Source organism: Macaca thibetana, chromosome 19 (assembly GCF_024542745.1).
Source record: "Macaca thibetana thibetana isolate TM-01 chromosome 19, ASM2454274v1, whole genome shotgun sequence".
Lineage (NCBI taxonomy): Eukaryota > Metazoa > Chordata > Mammalia > Primates > Cercopithecidae > Macaca > Macaca thibetana.
The window spans coordinates 3,571,663-3,593,099 of record NC_065596.1 but is presented as its reverse complement, the minus strand read 5'-3'; the positions used below and the strand labels follow the sequence as shown (position 1 = coordinate 3,593,099).

The 21,437-nt window shown below is 39.0% G+C and overlaps 1 protein-coding gene and 1 pseudogene across 5 annotated transcripts in view; one reads left to right on the top strand and one right to left on the bottom strand.

The window, feature by feature from the left end:
* LOC126942199 (zinc finger protein 429-like) overlaps positions 1 to 21,437 on the top strand; it is a 234,312-nt gene that overhangs the window by 76,677 nt on the left and 136,198 nt on the right. Inside the window, exon 5 of one of the 5 annotated variants that reach the window (XM_050769523.1) lies at positions 19,107 to 19,118. The exons of the other annotated variants lie outside the window; for them this stretch is intronic. Coding sequence (XP_050625480.1) covers positions 19,107 to 19,118 — 12 coding nt within the window. The remainder of the gene's footprint in view (positions 1 to 19,106; positions 19,119 to 21,437) is intronic. 5 annotated transcript variants of the gene reach the window in all.
* On the bottom strand, positions 4,121 to 4,524 carry LOC126942374 (small ubiquitin-related modifier 2-like; annotated as a pseudogene).

Sequence of the window (21,437 nt, the reverse complement as noted above, 5' to 3'; positions counted from 1 at the left end):
AATTAGAAAAAGAGTAACTAAACCAAAAGCTAATAGAAGAAAGGACATAATAAAGATTAGAAATAAAATACACATAGAAATAAGATAATGAAGACTAAAATAAAGGAGAGAACAGAAAAACAATAGACAGAATTAAAAAACCAAATGTTGACTCATTGAAAAAATTGGAAAAATTGACAAATATTTAGCCACACTGGCAACAACAAAAAGGGAGACGACAGAAATAACTAAAGAGAAATAAAAATGCAGATATGATTTACAATCCTTAAAGAAACAAAAAGAATTAAAAGAGAATACTATGAACAATTATAAGTAAACAAATTAGATAACCCTGATGAAACAAACAAATTTCCAGAAACATAAAAATTGTCTACGCTGACTCAGGAAAAACTGGAAAATCTCAAAATATGTGTAACAAGTAAGAGAGTGAATCATTCATCAAAAGCTGCTAACAGAAAAAGTCAATGAAGGCAGACCTTCATAGGTGAATTCTACCTAGAATTTAAAGAAGAATTGAAACCAATACTTCTCAAATTCTTCCCAAACATAGAAGAGGAGGGAATATTTTCTATGGTATTCTAATATGCCAGCATTATTATCCTGAATATATTAGCCAAATAAAGACATGACAAGAAAAAATTACAGAGCAGTATCCCCTAAAGATAGAGATATAAAACTACACATATGGATACACACATACAAACAAAAATACAAGAAAGATGTATGTATCTATTAGTACGTTAAGAGGATTGTACATCATGGCCAAATGGGGCTTATCTTAGAAATTCTAGTCTGGGTCAACATAAGAAAATCAAGTAAAATACCACATTAATAAAGTAAAGGGAAAAAACACAGTATAATCTAAATTGCTGCAGAAAAGGTATTTGAAAAAATCCAACTTCCATTTATGATAACGAAGAAAACAAGGAATACAGTTTCCTCAACGTGAAAAGAGCATTAGTGAAGAATCCACAGCTTACATTATAGTCACTCATGAAAGAAAGTTTTCCTCTGAATATCAGGAAGAAGACAAAGATACCCACTTTCACCAGTGCTATTTAACATTGTATTGGACATTCTACTCAAGCAATTAAACAAGAAACAGAAATAAAGACATCCATTGTAAAGGAAGAAGTAAAACTATATATACTTACAGGTGAGATAGTCCTAAAGATAGAATATCATAAAGAATCAACAAGAAAGATACTATAGCCAATAAACATTCAGTAAAGTTTCCGGGTACAAGCTCAACACACAAAAATCATTTGTGTTTCACATTTGCAAAGACAATCTGAAGAGGAAGTTAAGAAAACAATTCTATTTACGGCAGCATCTAAAAGAATAAAATACCTAGAAATAAATTTAACCAAGAAGGTGTAATACTTGTATACTGAAAACTACAAAACATTACTGAAAAGTACTAAAGAAGGCATAAATAAATGAAATAGAATCTCATGCTTATGTTTTGGAAGATTTCAGATTGTTAAGATGACAATACCATTCAAAATAACCTACAGATTAAACACAATTCCTACAAAAGCTCATCAACATTTTTGCAGAAATAAAAAACTGATCCTCAAAGTCACGTGGAATTATAAGGGGCCCTGGGTAGCCAAGATAATTTTTAAAAAGAAAAACAGTCAGAGGACTCACAATTTCCAATCTCAAAACTATTAAGTTTCTCATTAGAAAGCTAAAGTTATCAAAACAATGTGGTCATAGCGTATGTATAGACATATAAACAAATGGAATACAACTGACATCCCTAAAATAAACTACCCATGGCCAACTGATTTTTGACAAAGTTGCCAAATCCATTCACTGGGAGAAAAAAAAGTCTGCAACAAATGATGCTGGGTCAACTGAATTTCCACATGAAAAAAATGAATTTATAGACTACCTTAAACCACATACAAAAATTAATTCAAAATGGCTGAAATATTGCAGGATTGATAAGGAATCAGAGAGACCAACGAGGTTGAGGAGGATATTTATTATTTAGGTGCACTGACCCAGTCGGATTAACATCCAAAGGACTGAGCCCTGAACAAAGAGTCAAGTTACCTTTTAAGTATTTCGTGGGTGGGGGGAGATTTGTGCTGGGGGAAGCATATTACAGAAGCAAGAAACAAAGACAATTATTTAATTAAGACATGCATTACATCATTTCTTACTTTTCAAGGAAAAACATGTTTTATGACTTGAGTTTATCTGTCTAGTGACCTTGCAGCTACACAGCTAGAGAAACAGGGTCTTCACAATGCCTGGGAAAGGGAGAGAAGGCTCACAAGCCACAGAAAAACAGGCAGTTAATTTTCAAAGGACTCCAGCTCTTTCTCTTTCTCAGGGGGAATTGGGTTTTCTTACATACAACTGAGTTTCTGATTACTCATTCTTTAATTTCTTTTAATTCTTGTTTCATAATAACCTAAATATAAGACCTAAAACAGTAAACTGTTTAGAAGAAAACATAAGGTAAACCTTTGATTTGGTGCTGGATTCTCAGATATGACGTGAAATGCATGAGCAACAGAAGAAAAAATAAATTAAAAATACTTCAGTGGTACACCAAAAAGCTAAAAAAAAAATTACCCCTTGATGCAACAATTCAACTCATATGTATATACCCAAAAGAATTGAAAATAGGGAATTGAACATATGATAATATGCTAATGTTCACCAAAGCATTATTCACGATGGCCAAAAGATATACATGAGCAGATGAATGAATAAACAAAATACAGTACACACTACAGTGAAATATTATTCAGTCAGGAAAGAAAAAGTTCTGACACTTCCTACATATAGGTGAAACTTGAAAGCACTATGCTAAGTAAAACAAGGTAGACACAAAAGAGCAAATATTGTCATAATGCTACTGACATGAAATACTTACAAAAGTCATATTCATAGAGAAAAAGTAGATCAGAGGTTACCACAGGCTGGTGAGAGGGGGACATGAATAGTTATTGCTTAATGGTTTTAGACTTTCTGTTTGGAGTTATGAAAACGTTTTGGAAATAGAAAGTGAAGATGGTTGCACAACATTGTGAGTGCAATTAATGCCACTGAATTGCACACATAAAAGTGGTTAAAATAGTAAATTTCATGTTATGTGTATTTTACCACAATAGAAAAAAAGATATTGTCAAAATGTTTCAGCATAATTTGTTGAATTCCTGCAATTAATTTCTTTTTTTTTTCATTTTAAACAAGAAGTTTGTTTAAACAACAAGATGCTTGACTTGAAGGGAAAACTATCTAGGATTCTTTTTTGTTTTAGAGTAATTTATCCCTACTTAAAGACAGATTGCCCTACATGTAACAGCTACATACAAAAAAGTTAAAAAATTGTCCTTGGCTTTACAATGATAAATGAAAAACGTTAAAATTCCTCAATTGAACAAGGTATGCAAGGATTTTTTTTTTTTTTTTTTTTTTTTTTTTTTTTTTTTTTTTTTGAGACGGAGTCTCGCTCTGTCGCCCAGGCTGGAGTGCAGTGGCGCGATCTCGGCTCACTGCAAGCTCCGCCTCCCGGGTTCACGCCATTCTCCTGCCTCAGTCTCCCGAGTAACTGGGACTACAGGCGCCCACAACCGCGCCCGGCTAATTTTTTGTATTTTTAGTAGAGACGGGGTTTCACCGTGGTCTCGATCTCCTGACCTTGTGATCCGCCCGCCTCGGCCTCCCAAAGTGCTGGGATTACAGGCGTGAGCCACCGCGCCCGGCCGCAAGGATTTTTATGTTGTGTTTTTGTTAAAACAGTGAGAGCAAAATAACTTACTGGAATATAAAGATAAGAGCTGAATGAGCACGCCACTAATGGAGAAAGGGGGTATTTTCACAGAATCAGTATTTTTCCACATCCCATCTCCACTTGATGTCAATCAAAACATACCATTGGCTGTTTAGTTAAAAAAAAATGCAATATGCTTGTGCACATATACCAGTTACTTTATGTACAATAAAGGAATGGGGAAGGGGGGAAATGAAAGAATAGAGAAAACTATAGGGTAGTAGTCAGGATATGGTGGAACCAAATTGCAGTTTTCTAACTGAAAATGTAATCTTGGTCTTTAAAGAACAGAGTTCTGGAGTAAAGAAGCAGGTTCCCTTTTCACTAGACACCTCCCGTCTGCTATTGGAACACATCAATTGTTATCTTCATCCTCCATTTCCAACTGTGCAGGTGTGTCTGTTTCATTGATTGGTTGCCCATCGAATCGGAATCTGATCTGCCTCATTGACAATCCCTGTCATTCACATTAGGCTTTCATTAGTTTACTAAGTGGTGTATGCCTCTTAATCTTAAACTGCACCACAGAACCATCCTGCCCCGCCACCTCCAAATTAATATGATCGTTGTTCTCAGTCTTGACTCCTTCCTTGGGCTTTTCATCGGCCATGGCCAGCGCCTGAGTCTCCTCAGCTGCAGCTTCACAAAAGAGGTACCACGTCCGGACCAAACGAGTACACAAGCAGCACCAGGAGTGGCAGAAGAAGGAGTTGGCAGTGGTGGACGAAGGAGAGCTTGAGAGTTTTTTTTGTTTTCTTTTGATTCAGAGTCTCACTCTGTGGCTCAGGCTGGAGGGCAGTGGCATGATCTTGGCTCACTGTAACCTCCACCTCCTGTGTTCAAGTGATCCTCCCACCTCAGCCTCCCGAGTAGCTGGGACCATAGGCACACACCACCACACCCAGCTAATTTTTTGTGTTTTTTAGTAGAGATGGCGTTTTTCCATGATCTCAAGCTATGTGTGCACCTCAGCCTCCCCAAATGCTGGGATTACACGTGTGAACCACCAAGCATGGCCCTGCATAGAATTTCTTCTGCATTTTTATCAACAATCCATTTGGCATATGTCTTAGTTCCAGTGGCCATAATAAAATACCACACACTGTGTGGCTTAAACAACAGTTATTTTCTCACAGGTCTGGGGGCTGAGAGTCTGGTATCAGGATACCAGCATGGCGAGGTCCAAGTGAGGGCCTGTTTCCATCTTGCAGGTGACCACTGCGTGTTCATGTGGCCTTTCCTCTGCACATGCATGTGAAGAGAGCAAGCTCTCATTTCCTTTTCCTATAAGGCATTAATCTCATCTTAAGAGCCCAACTCTCATGAACTAATCTAACCGTAACTACCTCCAAAAGGCTCCATCTCCAAATACCACCATATTGAGGACACAGGCTCCAACATGTAAATTTGGGGGAGACACAAACATACAGTCTATAACAGCATATTTCTGAGTCAATGTCTAGATTTTCCATTCTTTTTCCTTTTTTCTATGTGTGGATTCCATCAATGTGTATATTTCATTAAAACCCTGTTCTGTGGGGGTTCAGTCAGGCTGGTGGGAAAAAAAATTAGTTATAACAGCCACAAACACTCTTGGAAGGCCTAAGAGTTTGCATAAGCTCCAGTAATAAATCTGCCTGAAGGCAGCCAGAGTCTCTCTGCAGGAGCCAAAGAACTTAAGGTTCAAATACAAATGAATGTAGAGTAGTTTATCTAACTAACTTGTTTACTCATGTGGTCTTAAGACTAACCTTTGTTTTACCACAGGTGCTTAATTGCTTTCTACTCGGAAAGTCCACAATGTCAATTACCCTCTAGTGGTGTTTACTCACGACCTTTGTCAATTAATATCTACTGAATAAATGCAAGTCTCTCGCTAACTGAGTGAGGCTGTGGCTGCTACTAAGTGGCCCAAATGCTCAGCTGGACTGGCAAAGCAGAATATCTGTGTGTCAGTGTACTTTTTTCATCCGTTGTTGGGTCAGGGTCTGTGGGACGGACCTCCACACTGTTCTCTTATTGCAACTTTATACAGTAGTCCGCCCTTATCCAAAGGAGATGCATTCCAAGACCCCCAGTGGATGCCTGAAACCTTGGATAATATTGAGCCCTGTAAATACTGTATGTGTGTGTGTATATACATATAAATATGATAAAGTTTAATTTATGAAATAAACATAGTAACAGATTAACAGCAATAACTCATCAGAAAACAGAAAAATTATAACAATATGCCAGCATCACTACACTTGCACTTTAGGGCCATCATTAAGTAAAACAAAGGGTACTTGAACACAAGCACTGCAAAACCATGACAGTGGATCTGATAGCCAAGACAGCTACTAAGTAACTAGCAGGTGGGTAGCATATACAGCCTGGGTGTGCTGGACACAGCTTGATTCATGTCCCTGGAGTGATGGCATAGGACTGTGCAAAATGTCACCATACTACTCAGAATAGCATCCAATTTAAAACTTATGAATTTTTTATTTCTGGAATTTCCCATTTAATAGTTTTGAACTGCAGTCAAACTTAGGTAACTGAAACTGTGGAAAGCAAACCCTCAGGTGAGGGGTGACCTGTTATAAGCCTTCACACTGGCTTACACCATATGATGAGTCCTCATGCTATACTTTCTTTTAAAATTTTTTCAGATATGTCTAGTTCCTTTGCCTGTTTATTCAAATTTTTCAATAAGGTTATTTAGGACTAAAACACCTCATTGGGATTTTGACAGGAATGCCAATAAACCTATAAATCATGCCAATGAGAACTAACATATTTACTATGTTGAGTCTTTCAATCAATCAAGAAACCATATATCTTCAATTGTTTCAGTATTATTTTCTTTCTTTCATCAGCATTTTGTAATTTTCAGCACAAAGGTCTAATATATATTTTGTTTAATTTATACCAAAATATTTCATTTTCTATGGAATGATTATTAGCGGTTTTTTTTCTGATTTTTAAAAAATTATACTTTAAGTTCTGGGGTACATGTGCAGAATGTTCAGTTTTGTTATATAGGTATACACGTGCCATGGTGGCTTGCTGCACCCATCAACCCCTCCCCCACATTAAGTATTTATCCTAATGCTATTCCTCCTCTAGTTCCCCTCCCCTTAACAGGCCCTTGTGTGTGATGTTCCCCTCCCTCTGTCCACGTGTTCTCATTGTTCAACTCCCACTTATGAGTGAGAACATGCAGTGTTTGGTTTCCTGTTCTTGTGTTAGTTTACTGAAATAATGGTTTCCAGCTTCATCCATGTCCCTGCAAAGGACATGAACTCATCGTTTTTTATGGCTGCATAGTATTCCATGAGTATATGTACCAAATTTTCTTCATCCAGTCTATCATTGATGGACATTTGAGTTGGTTCCGTCTTTGCTATTGTGATAGTGCTGTAATAAACATATGTATGCATTTATAGTAGAGTGATTTATAATCCTTTGGGTATATACCCAGTAATGGGATTGCTTGGTCAAATGGTATTTCTAGTTCTAGATTCTTTTTTTTTTTTTTTTTTTGAGACAGATTCTCGCTCTGTCGCCCAGGCTGGAGTGCAGTGGCACAATCTCAGCTCACTGCAACCTCTGCCTCCCAGGCTCACGCCATTCTCCTGCAAATTCTGTCTCCCAGGTTTAAGTGATTCTCCTGCTTCAGCCTTCTGAGTAGCTAGGATTACAGGTGTACACCACCATGCCCAGCCAATTTATATATTTTTAGTAGAGACGGGGTTTTGCCATGTTGGCCATGCTGGTCTCGAACTCCTGACTTCAAGTGATTTACCCACTTCGGTCTCCCAAAGAGCTGGGATTACAGGCGTGAGCCACTGTGCCTGGTGGCCCTATCATTCTTTGTTCACTGTATGATCTTTAGAAGAAAGGTGGGCAACAGGTGGCCAGCAGTGGTCTACCTGTGGTGATTTTATTCTTGATACCCTCTGATCTTTCTATGGCCACTATCTGTACCACTCTCGGAACAGCACAGAGACATTGGTAGAGAGAGGTTGTCCCCTCACCTCTGGCAGAAAATGGATGTTCAGACCCTTCACCTTCCTGACGTCAGAGCTAACACGTTCAATACAATAGTTATTGGCCATGTGTGGCTGGCTACTGGGTGCCTGGAATGTTGCTGCAATTTGCTAGAAACTAAATTGTAATTTGCTAGAAAGATAAAATACAGAGTTAGTTTCAAAGATATAGTTCCAAAAATATATATACTTCATTAATCATTACATATTGCTCACATATTACAATGATAATATTTTGGATATATTGGGTTAATTAAATTGTTACAACTAATTTCACCTGTTTCTTCTTCTTCTTTCTTAATTTTTTTTTATTTTTGAGATGGAGTCTTGCTCTGTCGCCCACACTGGAGTACAATGGCGTGATCTTGGCTCACCTCAACCTCTGCCTCCTGGGTTTAAGCGATTCTCCTGTCTCAGCCTCTCTAGTAGCTGGGATTACAGGCACCTGCCATCATACCCAGCTAATTTTTGTATTTTTGTAGAGACGGGGTTTCACCATATTGGCCAGGCTGGTCTTGCACTCCTGACCTCGGGTGATCCGCCTGCCTCGGCCTCCCAAAGTGCTGAGATAACAGGCATGAGACACTGCACCCGGCTTTCTTTTCTTTCACTTTTATTTTCTTTCTTCTCTTCACTTTTCTTTCTTTCTCCTTTTTCTTCCTTCCTCTTCCTTCCTTTCTTCTTTCCTTCCTTTCTTCTTTCCTTCCTTCTTTCCTTCCTTCCTCCCTCCCTCCCTCCCTCTCTTCCTTCCTCCTCTCTTTCTCTCTCTCTTTCACTCTTTCTTTCTCTCTCTCTCTTTCTCTCTTCTTTTTTACTTGAGATGGAGTTTCGCTCTTGTTGACCAGGCTGGAGTGTGCACTGGGGCGATCTCAGCTAACTGCAACCTCCGCCTCCCTCTGCCTTCCGGGTTCAAGCGATTCTCTTGCCTCAGCCTCCCAAGTAGCTCGGATTACAGGCGCCCGCCACCACGCCTGGCTAATTTTTGCATTTTTAGTAGAGACGGGGTTTCATCATGTTGGCCAGACTGGTCTCAAACTCCTGACCTAAGGTTATCCACCCGCCTCGGCCGCCCAAAGTTCTGGGATTACAGGCGTGAGCCACCTCGCCTGGCCCTTCTTTATTTTTCAAGTCTGGCTACTAGAAAATTTAAAATTCACATGTGGTTCACATCTTATTTCAGAAGATTGGCTCCTTTTAAAAATCTCAGGCTGCTAGTTCAAAGCACTAGGAGCCAGGAAGGTCATAAAATCTGAAATTTTAAAATAATTATTTTTTTAAATTTGTGAATAGCCATATATTATTTATAACTGCTTATGACCTTATACACAAGGTTAGGGGAAAATACCCTCTAAGGTGGGCCTGGCTCAGCTCAGGTAGGAACCCCTGCCTGAAAAGGCTGCAACCTGGGCTGTCACTCTTTCTTCACTTCGCCCAGCATTTGGTCATATCTTCTGTCACTCAGGGCCTGAAGGGGCGGGTCCTTAAATCTTATCCAATCAGGAGCACTGAGCTGGGAACCGTCCAATCAGGCACACAGCTGGAGTGGAAAGGACGGCTTCCGGGATGTGGCTGGGCCGTTGTTTCTCGCTGCTGCTGAGCTCCAGGTCTCTCCACTGTTCTGTGTCCTCAGCGTGTGTGGCTTCATGACCCGAAGGTATTGGGAGATCCATAGCTAAGATGCCAGGACCCCCTGAAAGCCTAGAAATGGTGAGAGTGCCGGGTCCGACATCGCGAGAGAGGGCAAGGGGTTGCTTGGAACCGGTGGGAAGTGGCTGTGACGTGACTCAGGCCTCCTCGCAGTCAGCTCCACAATCTGCGCCCGAGTTTTCCTTGCCCAGCTCGGCCTCAGTCTCCTTCAGTCATAAGTTGGCGGCTGCGCCGACAGCCGGGGCCTCGGGCGTCTGGTCTCTTCCCTGCACTGTGACTGTGCCCTGCCTGGAGCCCTCTCTGGCAGCTCTGCACCCGCAGCACCGCGTCTCAAATTGTGCAGGGACCACGGGAGGGTTGTCAGGGGAGAATCCCGAGTTGGGTTGCGGGTTCATGATTGCGAAGAGCTTTGGTCCGTGGGGTTCCCAGTTGCTATTTTTTCCTATTAAAAATTTATGGAGTCACTGCAAAAATATTAAACAATTTAATCAGAGTGGTTCTAGAATTGTAGAGCACCCAGCTATGTTTTGTAGTTTGTGGTCTGTGGGAGAGGCTTGAAGGAAAATCTTTTATAAAATGCATGGTGAAGAAACCAAATTTAGTAATTGATTAGGTACAGTTACGTGGTTTCTTAATTTGTGCATTAAAGGTGAAAATTTCCTGGTTTTGTAATCAGAGCTTAATTGGCAGTTTATAGTTGCTGGAGCCTGAATTTTGTTTCTCTGAATGTAGTAATTAAAAATAATGCACCTGAGTTAGATTTAGATTTTTTTTTTTTTAAGAAAGAATCCAGGGACTAGAGATACCTCAGTCTAATTGCCTGCCACTTATTTATTTTCACACTCCACAGGGAACTGATTTTCTGCTGTATTTTTCACCTGTGTCCCAAGCAGCGTCTTGGAACCCATCCCCCATTTCTCCAGCCTCACTCTGGCTTGCAGTAAGATAATTTCCAGTTTCTTCTGACGTTCCCAAATGCCAGCTTTTCCTCCCTAGTTCATATTATTGCCTTTTTGTCTTTTAGTGTACTTTTTTATACCATATTTTAATTATTTTTTTCGCAAAGCATTAAATGGTTAAATGGTGCGTTTAAGGAGATTTGTTATCTGTAAATATTTCCCATGAAAAGAAAGCAAATAATAATACTCTGACACTATACTGTCGTAAATCTCTGTGTCTCTTTTGCTTTTATCTTGTCTAGGCACAGAGATGTTACCGGAATGTTTTTGGGTCAAAGTTCTCCTTTGGAAAATTTATGGGATGATGTGTCCTCAGCCACCCTTTGGTTTTTTCCTGTTCATGGGTTTCAGTACTATCTGGGGATACACAGTGGTAACTGCCATGGTTATGTTAGCTAGAGTGTCCATTGGATTTCAGCTTCTGGTATATTTTCTCCCATAAGATGACCTGAGGTATGGAGTGTATCCTCTCAAGGGAGCAAGTGGATATTCTGGGGCTAAGGGGAATCTGCCGGTGGGCTCTTATTTTGAAAGGGTAACCCCTTGAAATGTTAAAATTGCCTTCACCCAACCAGGCTTCCGTTTCTTAGAGACAAATTGCTGGTCAGCCAATCAGATGCTGGTAATGAGGAGAAAACACAAATAATTTCTGCCCCCTGGATTCTCTAAGGGGAGCAGAAAAATAGTGAAATAAATATAGTAAAAGAAAGGGAGTAAAAAAAAAAAGTGAAAATTTTGTGATCAAAAAAATAGTATCCCAAAAGACAGACAAGAACAAAAACAAAACTGACTCCAGTGAGATGGTGTAAGAGCTGGCCAAGTAAAATGCAAGTGGGACAGTCACCGAGAAACAGTGCAGTGTCTTCTGGATGGGTGGTTCTTGAGCACACAATGAGCAGGAGTGGGTGGAAGAATCAAGTGATTGAATGGCCTTACTTGAAACATGAGTCAGACACATCTGTTATTTATTTATTTATTATTTATTATTTATTTTATTTTTATTTTTTTGGGACATAGTCTCACTGTCGCCCAGGCTGGAGTGCTGTGGCCTGATCTTGGCTCACTGCAAGCTCTGCCTCCCAGGTTCACGCCATTCTCCTGCCTCAGCCTCCCGAGTCGCTGGGACTACAGGCGCCCGCCACCACGTCCGGCTAATTTTTTGTATTTTTAGTAGAGAGGCTTTCACCATGTTAGCCAGGCTGGTCTCAATCTCCTGACTTCGTGATCCATCCGCCTTGGCTTCGTGAGCCACCGCGCCCAACCCACATCTGTTATTTAACCAGCACTTCCACTCATGGATTTGTCACCTTGAAGGGATTTGTTCACTTATTTTGACCTGAGTTTTTATAGTAGGGTTTGAAAGGTAGAAAAATATTTACAAAAGACATGAAAGATGTGAGTTTCAAAAAATTAGTATCTAATCATACATGTCATTTGTTAAAAATTCTCACATACCTTTTTCTTTCCCAGAGTGAGTTTACGAATTTTCTCAGGTTTTTTTTTTTTTTTTGTAACTGGGTGATTTCAAACAGAATTTCAAGGCTTAGCTTTTAGAATGCTGCCAAGAAAAAGAAGAGGAAAAAATCTCTATTTCATTTTTGCTGTAGAAAATGAATACATTTCCATGAGAAATTGTGGTAGATGATTGGTTACATAGATTCATAAAAACATCAGTTCCTTTTTTTGCAAGATAAATTTTTGACAGTGAATATCTCTGTTCAAATCCTGTTTTCTTGATTCGTGAGTTTCATGCTAAATATTATGAGACAAAAGTTGGTACTGCCTAGAAGTGTTTTCATGACTCATTGTTTACTGCATGATTTTTAATGGAATTAATAGAATAAGACATTTATTTTCCAAAAGAAATAGATACTTTTTCTTTTCTTTTCTTTTTTGAGACGGAGCCTCGCTCTGTCACCCAGGCTGGAGTGCAGTGGCCGGATCTCAGCTCACCGCAAGCTCCGCCTCCAGGGTTTACGCCATTCTCCTGCCTCAGCCTCCCAAGTAGCTGGGCCTACAGGCGCCTGGCTAGTTTTTTGTATTTTTTAGCAGAGACGGGGTTTCACCGTGTTAGTCAGGGTGGTCTCGATCTCCTGACCTCGTGATCCACCCGTCTCGGCCTCCCAAAGTGCTGGGATTACAGGCTTGAGCCACCGTGCCCGGCCTGCTTTTCTTATTAAGGTATACAGTATAAGCACCTTGGCCGGGCGCAGTGGCTAACGCCTGTAATCACAACACTTTGGGAGGCCGAGGCAGGTACATCACAAAGTCAAGAGATCAAGACCATCCTGACCAACATGGTGAAACCCCGTGTCTACTAAAAGTACAAAAATTAGCTGGGCATGGTGGCACGCACCTGTGGTGCTACTCGGGAGGCTGAGACTTGAACCTAAGAGGTTGAGGTTGTAGTGAGCCAAGATCGCACCACTGCACTCCAGGGTGGTGACAGAGACTCCGTCTCAAAAAAAAAAAATAAATAAATGTAAGCACTTAAAAATTTTTTTTCCCTTATATGAACACTGTGTTTCAGTCATTTTGCTGAATTTTTTAAATACTTAATTTCAAAAACCAAGTGAGTAACTCTAACATGAAAATTAAAGTTTGAGCCCAGTGACTCAGAGCTAAGGCTAATATTGAGCCTGCAAAAGGAATTTATGAAAGGCCTAGTTAGTTTTTTTTCCGGAGAGCCTCCCCTGCAGAAGTTCCAGCTTGCTCACTCCAGTCATGGAAGAAGCCTTTCTGCTGACAGAAGCTACGGAGTCCTGGAAAGCTACAGGCAGATGCAGTTAAGGCTAAGATAAAAGGGGACAGGGAGGGTCACACTAGCCATGTACTTGTTATTGTACATCAGGGATGCTACTGATTTAGTATCCTGAAACTTTGCTGAAGTTGTTTATCAGTTTAAATAACTTTTGTGCTGAGACTCTAGGATTTTGAAGATACAGAATCTTGTCATCTGCACACAGGAATAGTTTGACTTCCTCTCTTCCTGTTTGAATGCCTTTTATTTCTATCTCTTCCCTGATTGTTCTGGCCAAGACTTTCAATTCTGTGTTGAATAAGAGTTTTGAGAAAAAGCATTCTTGTCTTGTGCCAGTTTTCATGAAGGAATGCTTCCAGCTTGTGTTCATTTTCTATGTTGACTGTAAGTTTGTCATATTTAGATGACTCATTATTTTGATGTAGGTACCTCCAATGCCTAGTTTTTTGAAAGTTTTAAACATGAAGGATGGTAAATTTTATTGCAAACTTTTTTAACATCTACTGAAATAACCTTGTGGTTTTTGTCTTTAGTTCTGTTTACTTGAAGAGTAACATTTATTAATTGTATGTTGAACCAACCTTTTATTTCAGAGATACAGCCAAGTTGATCACATTAGCTTTTTGGTGTTCTCCTGGATTTGGTTTGCCAGTATTTTGTTGAGGATATTTTCATCAATGTTCATTAAAAATATTGGCCTCGAGTTTTCTATTTTTTTGTTTTATATTTGCCAAATTTTCATATCAGAATAATGCTATTTTTATATAATGAGTTGGAAAGAAGTCCCTTTTTCTCAGTATTTTGAAATAATATTAGTAGAAGTGGTACAAGCTCTTATTTTACATCTGGTAGAATTCAGCTGTAAATTTGTCTGGTTCTTTGTTTTATTTTTGGTGGGTAGGCTATTTATGTATTTATTTAATTTTGTTTTATTTTACTTTTTGAGAAAGAGTCTCACTCTGTCGCCCAGGCTGGAGTGCAGCGGCACAATCTCAGTTCACTGCAACCTCCACCTCCCGAGTTCAAGCAATTCTCTGCTTCAGCCACCTGAGTAGCTGGGATTACAAGTGTGGACCACCACACCCAGCTAATTTTTGTATTTTTAGTAGAGATGGGGTTTCACCATGTTGACCAGGCTATTCGCTATTCTTGAACTTCTGACCTCATGATCCACTCGCCTCGGCCTCCCAAAGTGCTGGGATTATAGGCTGAGCCACCATGCCCGGACAGCTATTTATTTATTTATTTATTTATTTTTATTTATTTTTTTTTTGAGACAGAGTCTCACTCGGTCGCCCAGGCTGCAGTGCTGCCACAATCTCGGCTCACTGCAACCTCTGCCTTATGGATTCACCCCATTCTCCTGTCTCAGCGTCCCGAGTAACTGGGACTACAGGCGCCCGCCTTCATGCCCGGCTAATTTTTTGTGTTTTTAGTAGAGATGGGGTTTCACCATGTTAGCCAGGATGGTCTCAATCTGACCTCGTGAGCCACCACACCCGGCCCTGACTGGCTATTTGTTACTAATTCAGTTTTGGAGCTTGTTATTGGTCTATTCAGGGATTCAATTTCTTATTTGTTCAGTCTTTGGAGGATGTATCATTGCTCCAAGGTTACAATCCTCAAGCTTGGCCCAGCGAACTTTCTAATTCATGTTTCCTCAGTTTTTTCCTTTTAGGTAGACATATTACTTAGAATGTGCTAGAGGAACCTCTATGAAGGGATCTCTCCTTTGATTGTACTCCGCTTGCTGTAACACCCAAGGATGCGGAGTCAGGTTAATCCCACCTAGAATCTGCACATAGGGTCAGGCCTCTGCCTGGGATTTACAAGACAGGGCCAGACTTTCGATTGAGAATGTAATGAAAACCAACAAAATATATTTTCTGCATTGTGAGATGTCAACATAGACATCTTAAAGCCCCCCTTTGAGAGTGTGGCTTTGTAAGCTTTTCAGATCTTGTTTGGTGACCTGCTACAGTTATATGAGAGGCTCCAGGTATAAATAGAATCTGATGACAGAATCTGTAAGTGTAAACAAGCATCTTCAGAGTGAGAGATCAAGGCCACAAAGTATCCAGAGCCATGACCACAACTATACCTACCTGTAAATTGTAATTATGGAGTAGAGTATTCTTGTCCTTCTTACGCAAAAGCTAGCAAATCAGGATAGGTTGTCCAGATTCTGGAGCTCCACCAAAGCAGTTCTGTTTTCTATTTAGAATCAGCCTGAGTTTCTCCAGTTCAGCTTATCATTGGGCCATCAGCCTTGGGTCACTGGGAACCCTCTCACAATCACCTAGGTTTCTTTAAGACATTTGAGGATGTCAGGGACAGAATTGTGTCAGGCTGACAAGAGTGATTAATTCTGCTTGTGTCTCAGTGTAAGAGAAAGGAGTCATTCTGTGTTTTTTTCTCCCTCATAAGAGAGAACTTTGGTTGGTGCCCAAATTAAAGTTTATCAAGTTTTCTGCTAGTTGGGTGAAAGACAAGAGGAGGTCTGGCAACTCAAATAAACTAATTGCTTCCATTTTATATTATCATTCAAAAAATAGATGAAGCAGTCATGGTCCCTACCATCCAGGAACTTTTAGTCTAGACTAGCAACTGAATACATGGTTGAATTAAGCATTATATGGTTGGTAGAATGAATAGATGTTTGGGAAAAACAACAACAACAACAACTTGGGCCACTTTTTGAAAATATTGCTGTGACTTCTGATGTTATCACCTGAAGGGATATTTATGGACTGAAGAGGTGTTATTATTTGTGTTTATTTTACTTTTCTAAGAATACATATTTATCTTCTAATAAAATTATCCTAGAAAACTTTAAAAGATTCATTTAAATTGCTTATTAGTGTATGTTATAAAATTGAGAGCAGTGGCAAAAATAGATTAAAGTTACATAAACTCTGGGATTTAAGTTTTTCTTAGGTAAGCTTAGGAAAAACAGAACTGGAAATACCTCAGTGGCATAGAGAACAAATTCAACCTAGGGTCTTCTCCCTGCCCCAGTTCTGATCAGATTCACTTTTTTTGGAGGCATTTTTAGCTCTGGCCCCACTCTGGAGTCTTTCCTTACAAAACTGATTTATAGAGATTCACGTTTTGGCTGGTAAATCCTGCTGACTTTCTAGAGCTGGTGCTCACAATATCCTGAAACCCAAAAGTAGATACATAAGAAAAATAAACTATACATTTTAAGATCTTAATTTTTAAATTTTGTAGTAAAACCAGTGCTTACAGAAACATTCCATTTAGCAACTTGTTTTCTATTCCTGCAGATCCAGTAGTTGCTATACAAGTCACAAACAAGTATATATAAACAGAAAAAATCCTCTAAACTACATTAAACTCTTTCTGTCTATATTTCTTTATATATCTTCATCTGTCTATATTTAGCTTTTAGTTTATTTTTAAGAAAATCAATGACAGAGAAACAGAGGAAGAAATACTAATTCTGGGCCCTTTATCTAAATCCTGAGAATTATTGAACACTTAGTATGAACTTCGAAGGTCTTACTAGGATTTAATCACAGAATGTGTTATTCCCAGCACCGTGCTCTGTATCATACTCTTGAGCACATAGTACCTGCGCAAGAATGCTGAATGTAAGGGGCTCTGTCCTGTGCCTGCTTTCTCTAATGCTAATGATAAGCCCAGGTGGAGCAACATAGCAACATTGACTTTGACAGGGGACTTGTTTGGAACACCCATTCATGGACCCTTTCTAAACTTGCAGAATCACATTACATAAAGCGGGACCAACATTACCAAGTGATTTTTGAGTTCATTAAAGCTTGAGAGGCAATGCTTAGCTAAGTGACTATCAGCCCAGGCTTCTCATTAGGATCACATGGCCAATTTGCAGACATCTCTTTACTTGTGCCATCTCCCCAGGTTCTGTGTATTGTTCTAGGTGAAAGTATTCATGTTGTTTTAATTGTTTCTCATGTGACGCTAAGGTGAGGACAAAATCAAGTGGGTGGGGTTCAAGATACATTCATGAGAGTTGAGTTTCACCTTTGCACTAAAAGGTAGTCACAGGAACTGTTCTATTTGGTTTTAATAGGAAGAGGTCAGTGTGACCCATATTTTCATCACCATAGCAGAAATTGCTGGTGTTTGTGGCAAGGGCGGGCACATGAAGACAGAAATAGAGAAACATATTTTTATATTCATTGAGCAGCTTGTTGTTCCTGAATCTCTGCTGTTATAAAGGACAGAAATGGGTGGGCTTTTTCTGCAGGTCTTAGTTCTGTTCCCTTTGTTGCCGTTGAACATGGGAAAATGTAGATATTCAAGATTCCCATTGGCGGAAAGCTGGGCTCCTTAGTAAAGATAAATAGCATGTAGTCTTGTGACTTCATCTGTTTTCTCCATTAACTCTGTGTGGAACAGGATTAGGAAAATGCTTATTTAAACAGGATAGCGTTTATTACCCTGAAAATTCTGAAAAAAAGTTATTGAGAGATACCTGCTCTCTCGGGTGCTAAAGAAAGACTACTTTAAAATGTTATTAAAAATTACAGACCATAGAAGATATCTGCATCTTGAACTCCACATAATACTGACTTTTCTGTATGGTTAAATTCAGACTAGAATTTACTTTTTGAGAGGCAGTATCTCAGCAGTGATGATGTGTTCTTCTGTGTGCATCGCATCAGCACATCATAAACATTTGTCCTAATGCAGTTGATTTTAAAATTTACTTAAAGAGCTCTCTGAAATACTTATTTCACTGTAGAGTTCATTATTTTTCTCTTCATTATTAAGTATCTTTATGTAGCTAAAGAAGAGCTGTGCATAAACCATCACATTTAATCCGGCAGCTGCCTTTCTTTCTTAGGTTTTCCTTGCATATATCTGTCTTTGGAAAATGAAGACTCTTGTCTTTGTTTACAGGGCAGAAAAATTGAGTAAAACACAGGTTCTTCCGCTTACGGGATATTTGACAAAATATTCTTTCTGGGCCAAACACATTGGCATTACTAGTGAGCTTGTTAGAAATTCAGAAAGCAGAGTTTATTTCAGATCTTCTGGAAAAAAAAATTGTGCACAAGATCTTCAGTTTATTGTTCACATTAAAACTTGAGAGGTGCCTTCTAACTCAACATCTTTTTTGTCTGAAAAATATACACAACTCATTCTTTGTGTGGCAAATATAGCACTAAAAAAGTACATGTTTGTGTTTATGCATTTAGTTTTATACTTTAGTATTCATAAAAGTATATATACACTGGTGTTGTAGATCTTATACCATTCTCATCCCTCAGAGAATACATTAGAGATATTTCTGTGTTGAAAATTGTTGAATAACTTCAGTCATTCCTGTAAGTCAGAACCAAGCTTTTTTACTCTCTCATTTAACCTTAACTCAAATGATAAATTTTGCCCACGTGTAAATATGTGTGTTTGTGTGCACATGTGCATGCGTGTGTGTGTTTGTTTCAGGGGCCGTTGACATTTAGGGATGTGGCCATAGAATTCTCTCTGGAGGAGTGGCAATGCCTGGACACTGCTCAGCAAGATTTGTATAGGAAAGTGATGTTAGAGAACTACAGAAACCTGGTCTTGGGTGAGAATAACTTTAATACACAATTCCTTATATACCCTAAAGTTTTCCTAAATAATTTTTGTTTTCATTGAGTTTCTCTGTTTTCGTTGTCCATGAAAAAAAAAAAATAGGATTTTTATCTTGATAATTTGATGCTTTTTCATAAATGAGTTTCTGATGCCTGTTTTAAAAAATTTTTTATCTTGAGGGTGGTGAAATTGTCCAAATGTAAAAAAAAAAAAATTTTCTTCAGCATGGTATGTTTTATCTGTTATTTATTTTTAATAAAGCAGGTATTGATGTCCTGATCTTTGTCTGGAGCAAGGAAAATATCCCTGGAATCTGGTAGTGAAACCCCCAGGTAGGTGAGAGTGAATGAAACAGTTGACATAGATGAAAGGTTGAAAGATTAAAAAAAAAAAAAAGCCAGTCCCTGCCAGGCGCAGTGGCTCACGCCTGTAATCCCAGCACTTTGGGAGGCCGAGGCCGGTGATAGTTATCAAGTGAATATAATACCATCACCAAATCTGTCCTGCTGATTTGGGAAGCTGTGTTCCAAAGCAAAGAGTTTCCCGGAAGCCTGAGGTATATATATTTTTGTTGTTGTTGTTTTTGTTCTCACATAGGGCCATCTTCTGTCTTACGCTTTTAAATTCTCTAAGGATTCTACTTTCTCTTCATTGATACTCCTTTAAGTTTACAGTGAGAGCGAAAATCCTCTTCATGGCATATAAGAGACTGCACAATCTGACTGCTTTTCCATTGTTTTGGGAGACACACAAATATCTGCATCTGCATGATTTTGAGAAACTTATGTTAAACTATTTTATTAGTTCTCTTTTTGCATCATTTCTGAAATGTGTGAGAGTAGTGGTCTCTGTTCTATTGGTTTTTATGTTAATTTTCTGAACATTCCATCCTATTCTTGTTAGTATATTCTGGAAATATAGTTTGAAATTATAAAGTATGATGTCCCTCTGTTTTTTTTTTTCATATTTGGCTATTTGAAGTTTATTGTAGTTTTTTGTAAATTTTAGAATTGTAGTTTTCATTACTATAAGAAAACATGCTACTGGAATTTTGATAGGAAGTTTCCTGAATCTATAGATTACTTTAGAGAATATAGTACTTTAACAGTATTTATTTTTTCAATCCATAAATATGAAATATTTTCAAATTTATTTGTGTCTTCCCTAATTTCTTTTATTGATTTATATCTTTCATTGTTAAGATTTTTTGTCTCTTGGGTTAAATTTGTTCTCAGAAATTAATTATTTTATTTATATTTTTAAAAAGATTGTTTTCTTGGTTGGCACGGTGGCTGGGGCCTGTAATCCCAGCAATTTGGGAGGCTGAGGCAGGTGGATCACTTGAGTTCAGGAGTTTGAGACCAGTCTTGCCAATACGGTGAAACCCTGTCTCTACTGAAAATATAAATAATTATTTGGGTGTGGCGGTGAGCACTTGTAATCAATCCCAGCTACTCAGGAGGCTGAACCAGGGGAATCACTTTTACCAGGGAGGCAGAGGTTGCAGTGAGCCAAGATCACTGTATTACACTCCAGCCTGGGCCACAGAGCAAGACTGTGTCTCAAAAAAAAAAAAAAAAAAAAAAAATTAAAAAGAATAAATTTTTTTTTTTTTGAGATGGAGTCTCACTCTGTTGCCCAGGCTGCAGTGCAGTGATGTGATCTCTGCTCACTGCAAGCTCCGCCTCCTGGGTTCTTGCCATTCTCCTGCCTCAGCTGCTCGAGTAGCTGGGACTACAGGCACCAGCCACCATGCCTGGCTAATTTTTTTGTATTTTTAGTAGAGACAAAGTTTCGCCATGTTAGCCAGGATGGTCTCGATCTCCTGACCTCATGATCCACCCGCCTTGGCCTCCCAAAGTCCTGGGATTACAGGTGTGAGCCACCATGGCTGGCCTAATAAAACTTTTTAAATTTCTATTGTATCCAATAGCTTGTTTTAAGTGTATAGAACAATAACATACGTTTATGTTAATTTTATATTTTGTTAATTTACTGAGTGTATTTATTAGTTTAAACAAATTTCAGTGTACTATGGTTTTTTTATGTGTAAGATTATATATTCCTCAAATAGCAACTTTTACTTGTCTTCAGTTTCAATGGCTTAAAAAAATTTTTTTTTTCATTATTCTGCCACATACTTCCAGTGCTATGTTAAAATAGAAGCATTGACAACGGGCACAATAGAGTTTACTATTGGTATCTGTGAATTTGAAACAGCAAACAACTCCTTAAGTTTTCATAAACTAATTTCAGGAGGTAGAGATCTTTTCTTGGGTCCCCAGGGTTCTGGGATACCCCCTGGGTTTGTAGTGGAGTGGGGTTGTAACTTGGTTGCAAGGCTGCTGGGTCTGCACTAGGGTCCACATTTAGTTGTCTTGTTGCAAGAGGCTTGGGTAGTTGTAATTCCCAATTTTTTTTTTTTTTTTTTTTTGAGACAGGAGTCTCGCTCTGTCACCCGGCTGGAATGCAATGGTATGATCTCAGCTCATCAAAACCTCTGCCTCCCTAGTTCAAGTGATTCTCCTGCCTCAGCCTCCTGAGTAGCTGGGATTACAGGTGCCTGCCAGCACTCCCAGCTAATTTTTTTGTGTTTTTAGTGGAGACTAGGTTTCACCATGTTGGCTAAGCTGGTCTCGAACTCCTGACCT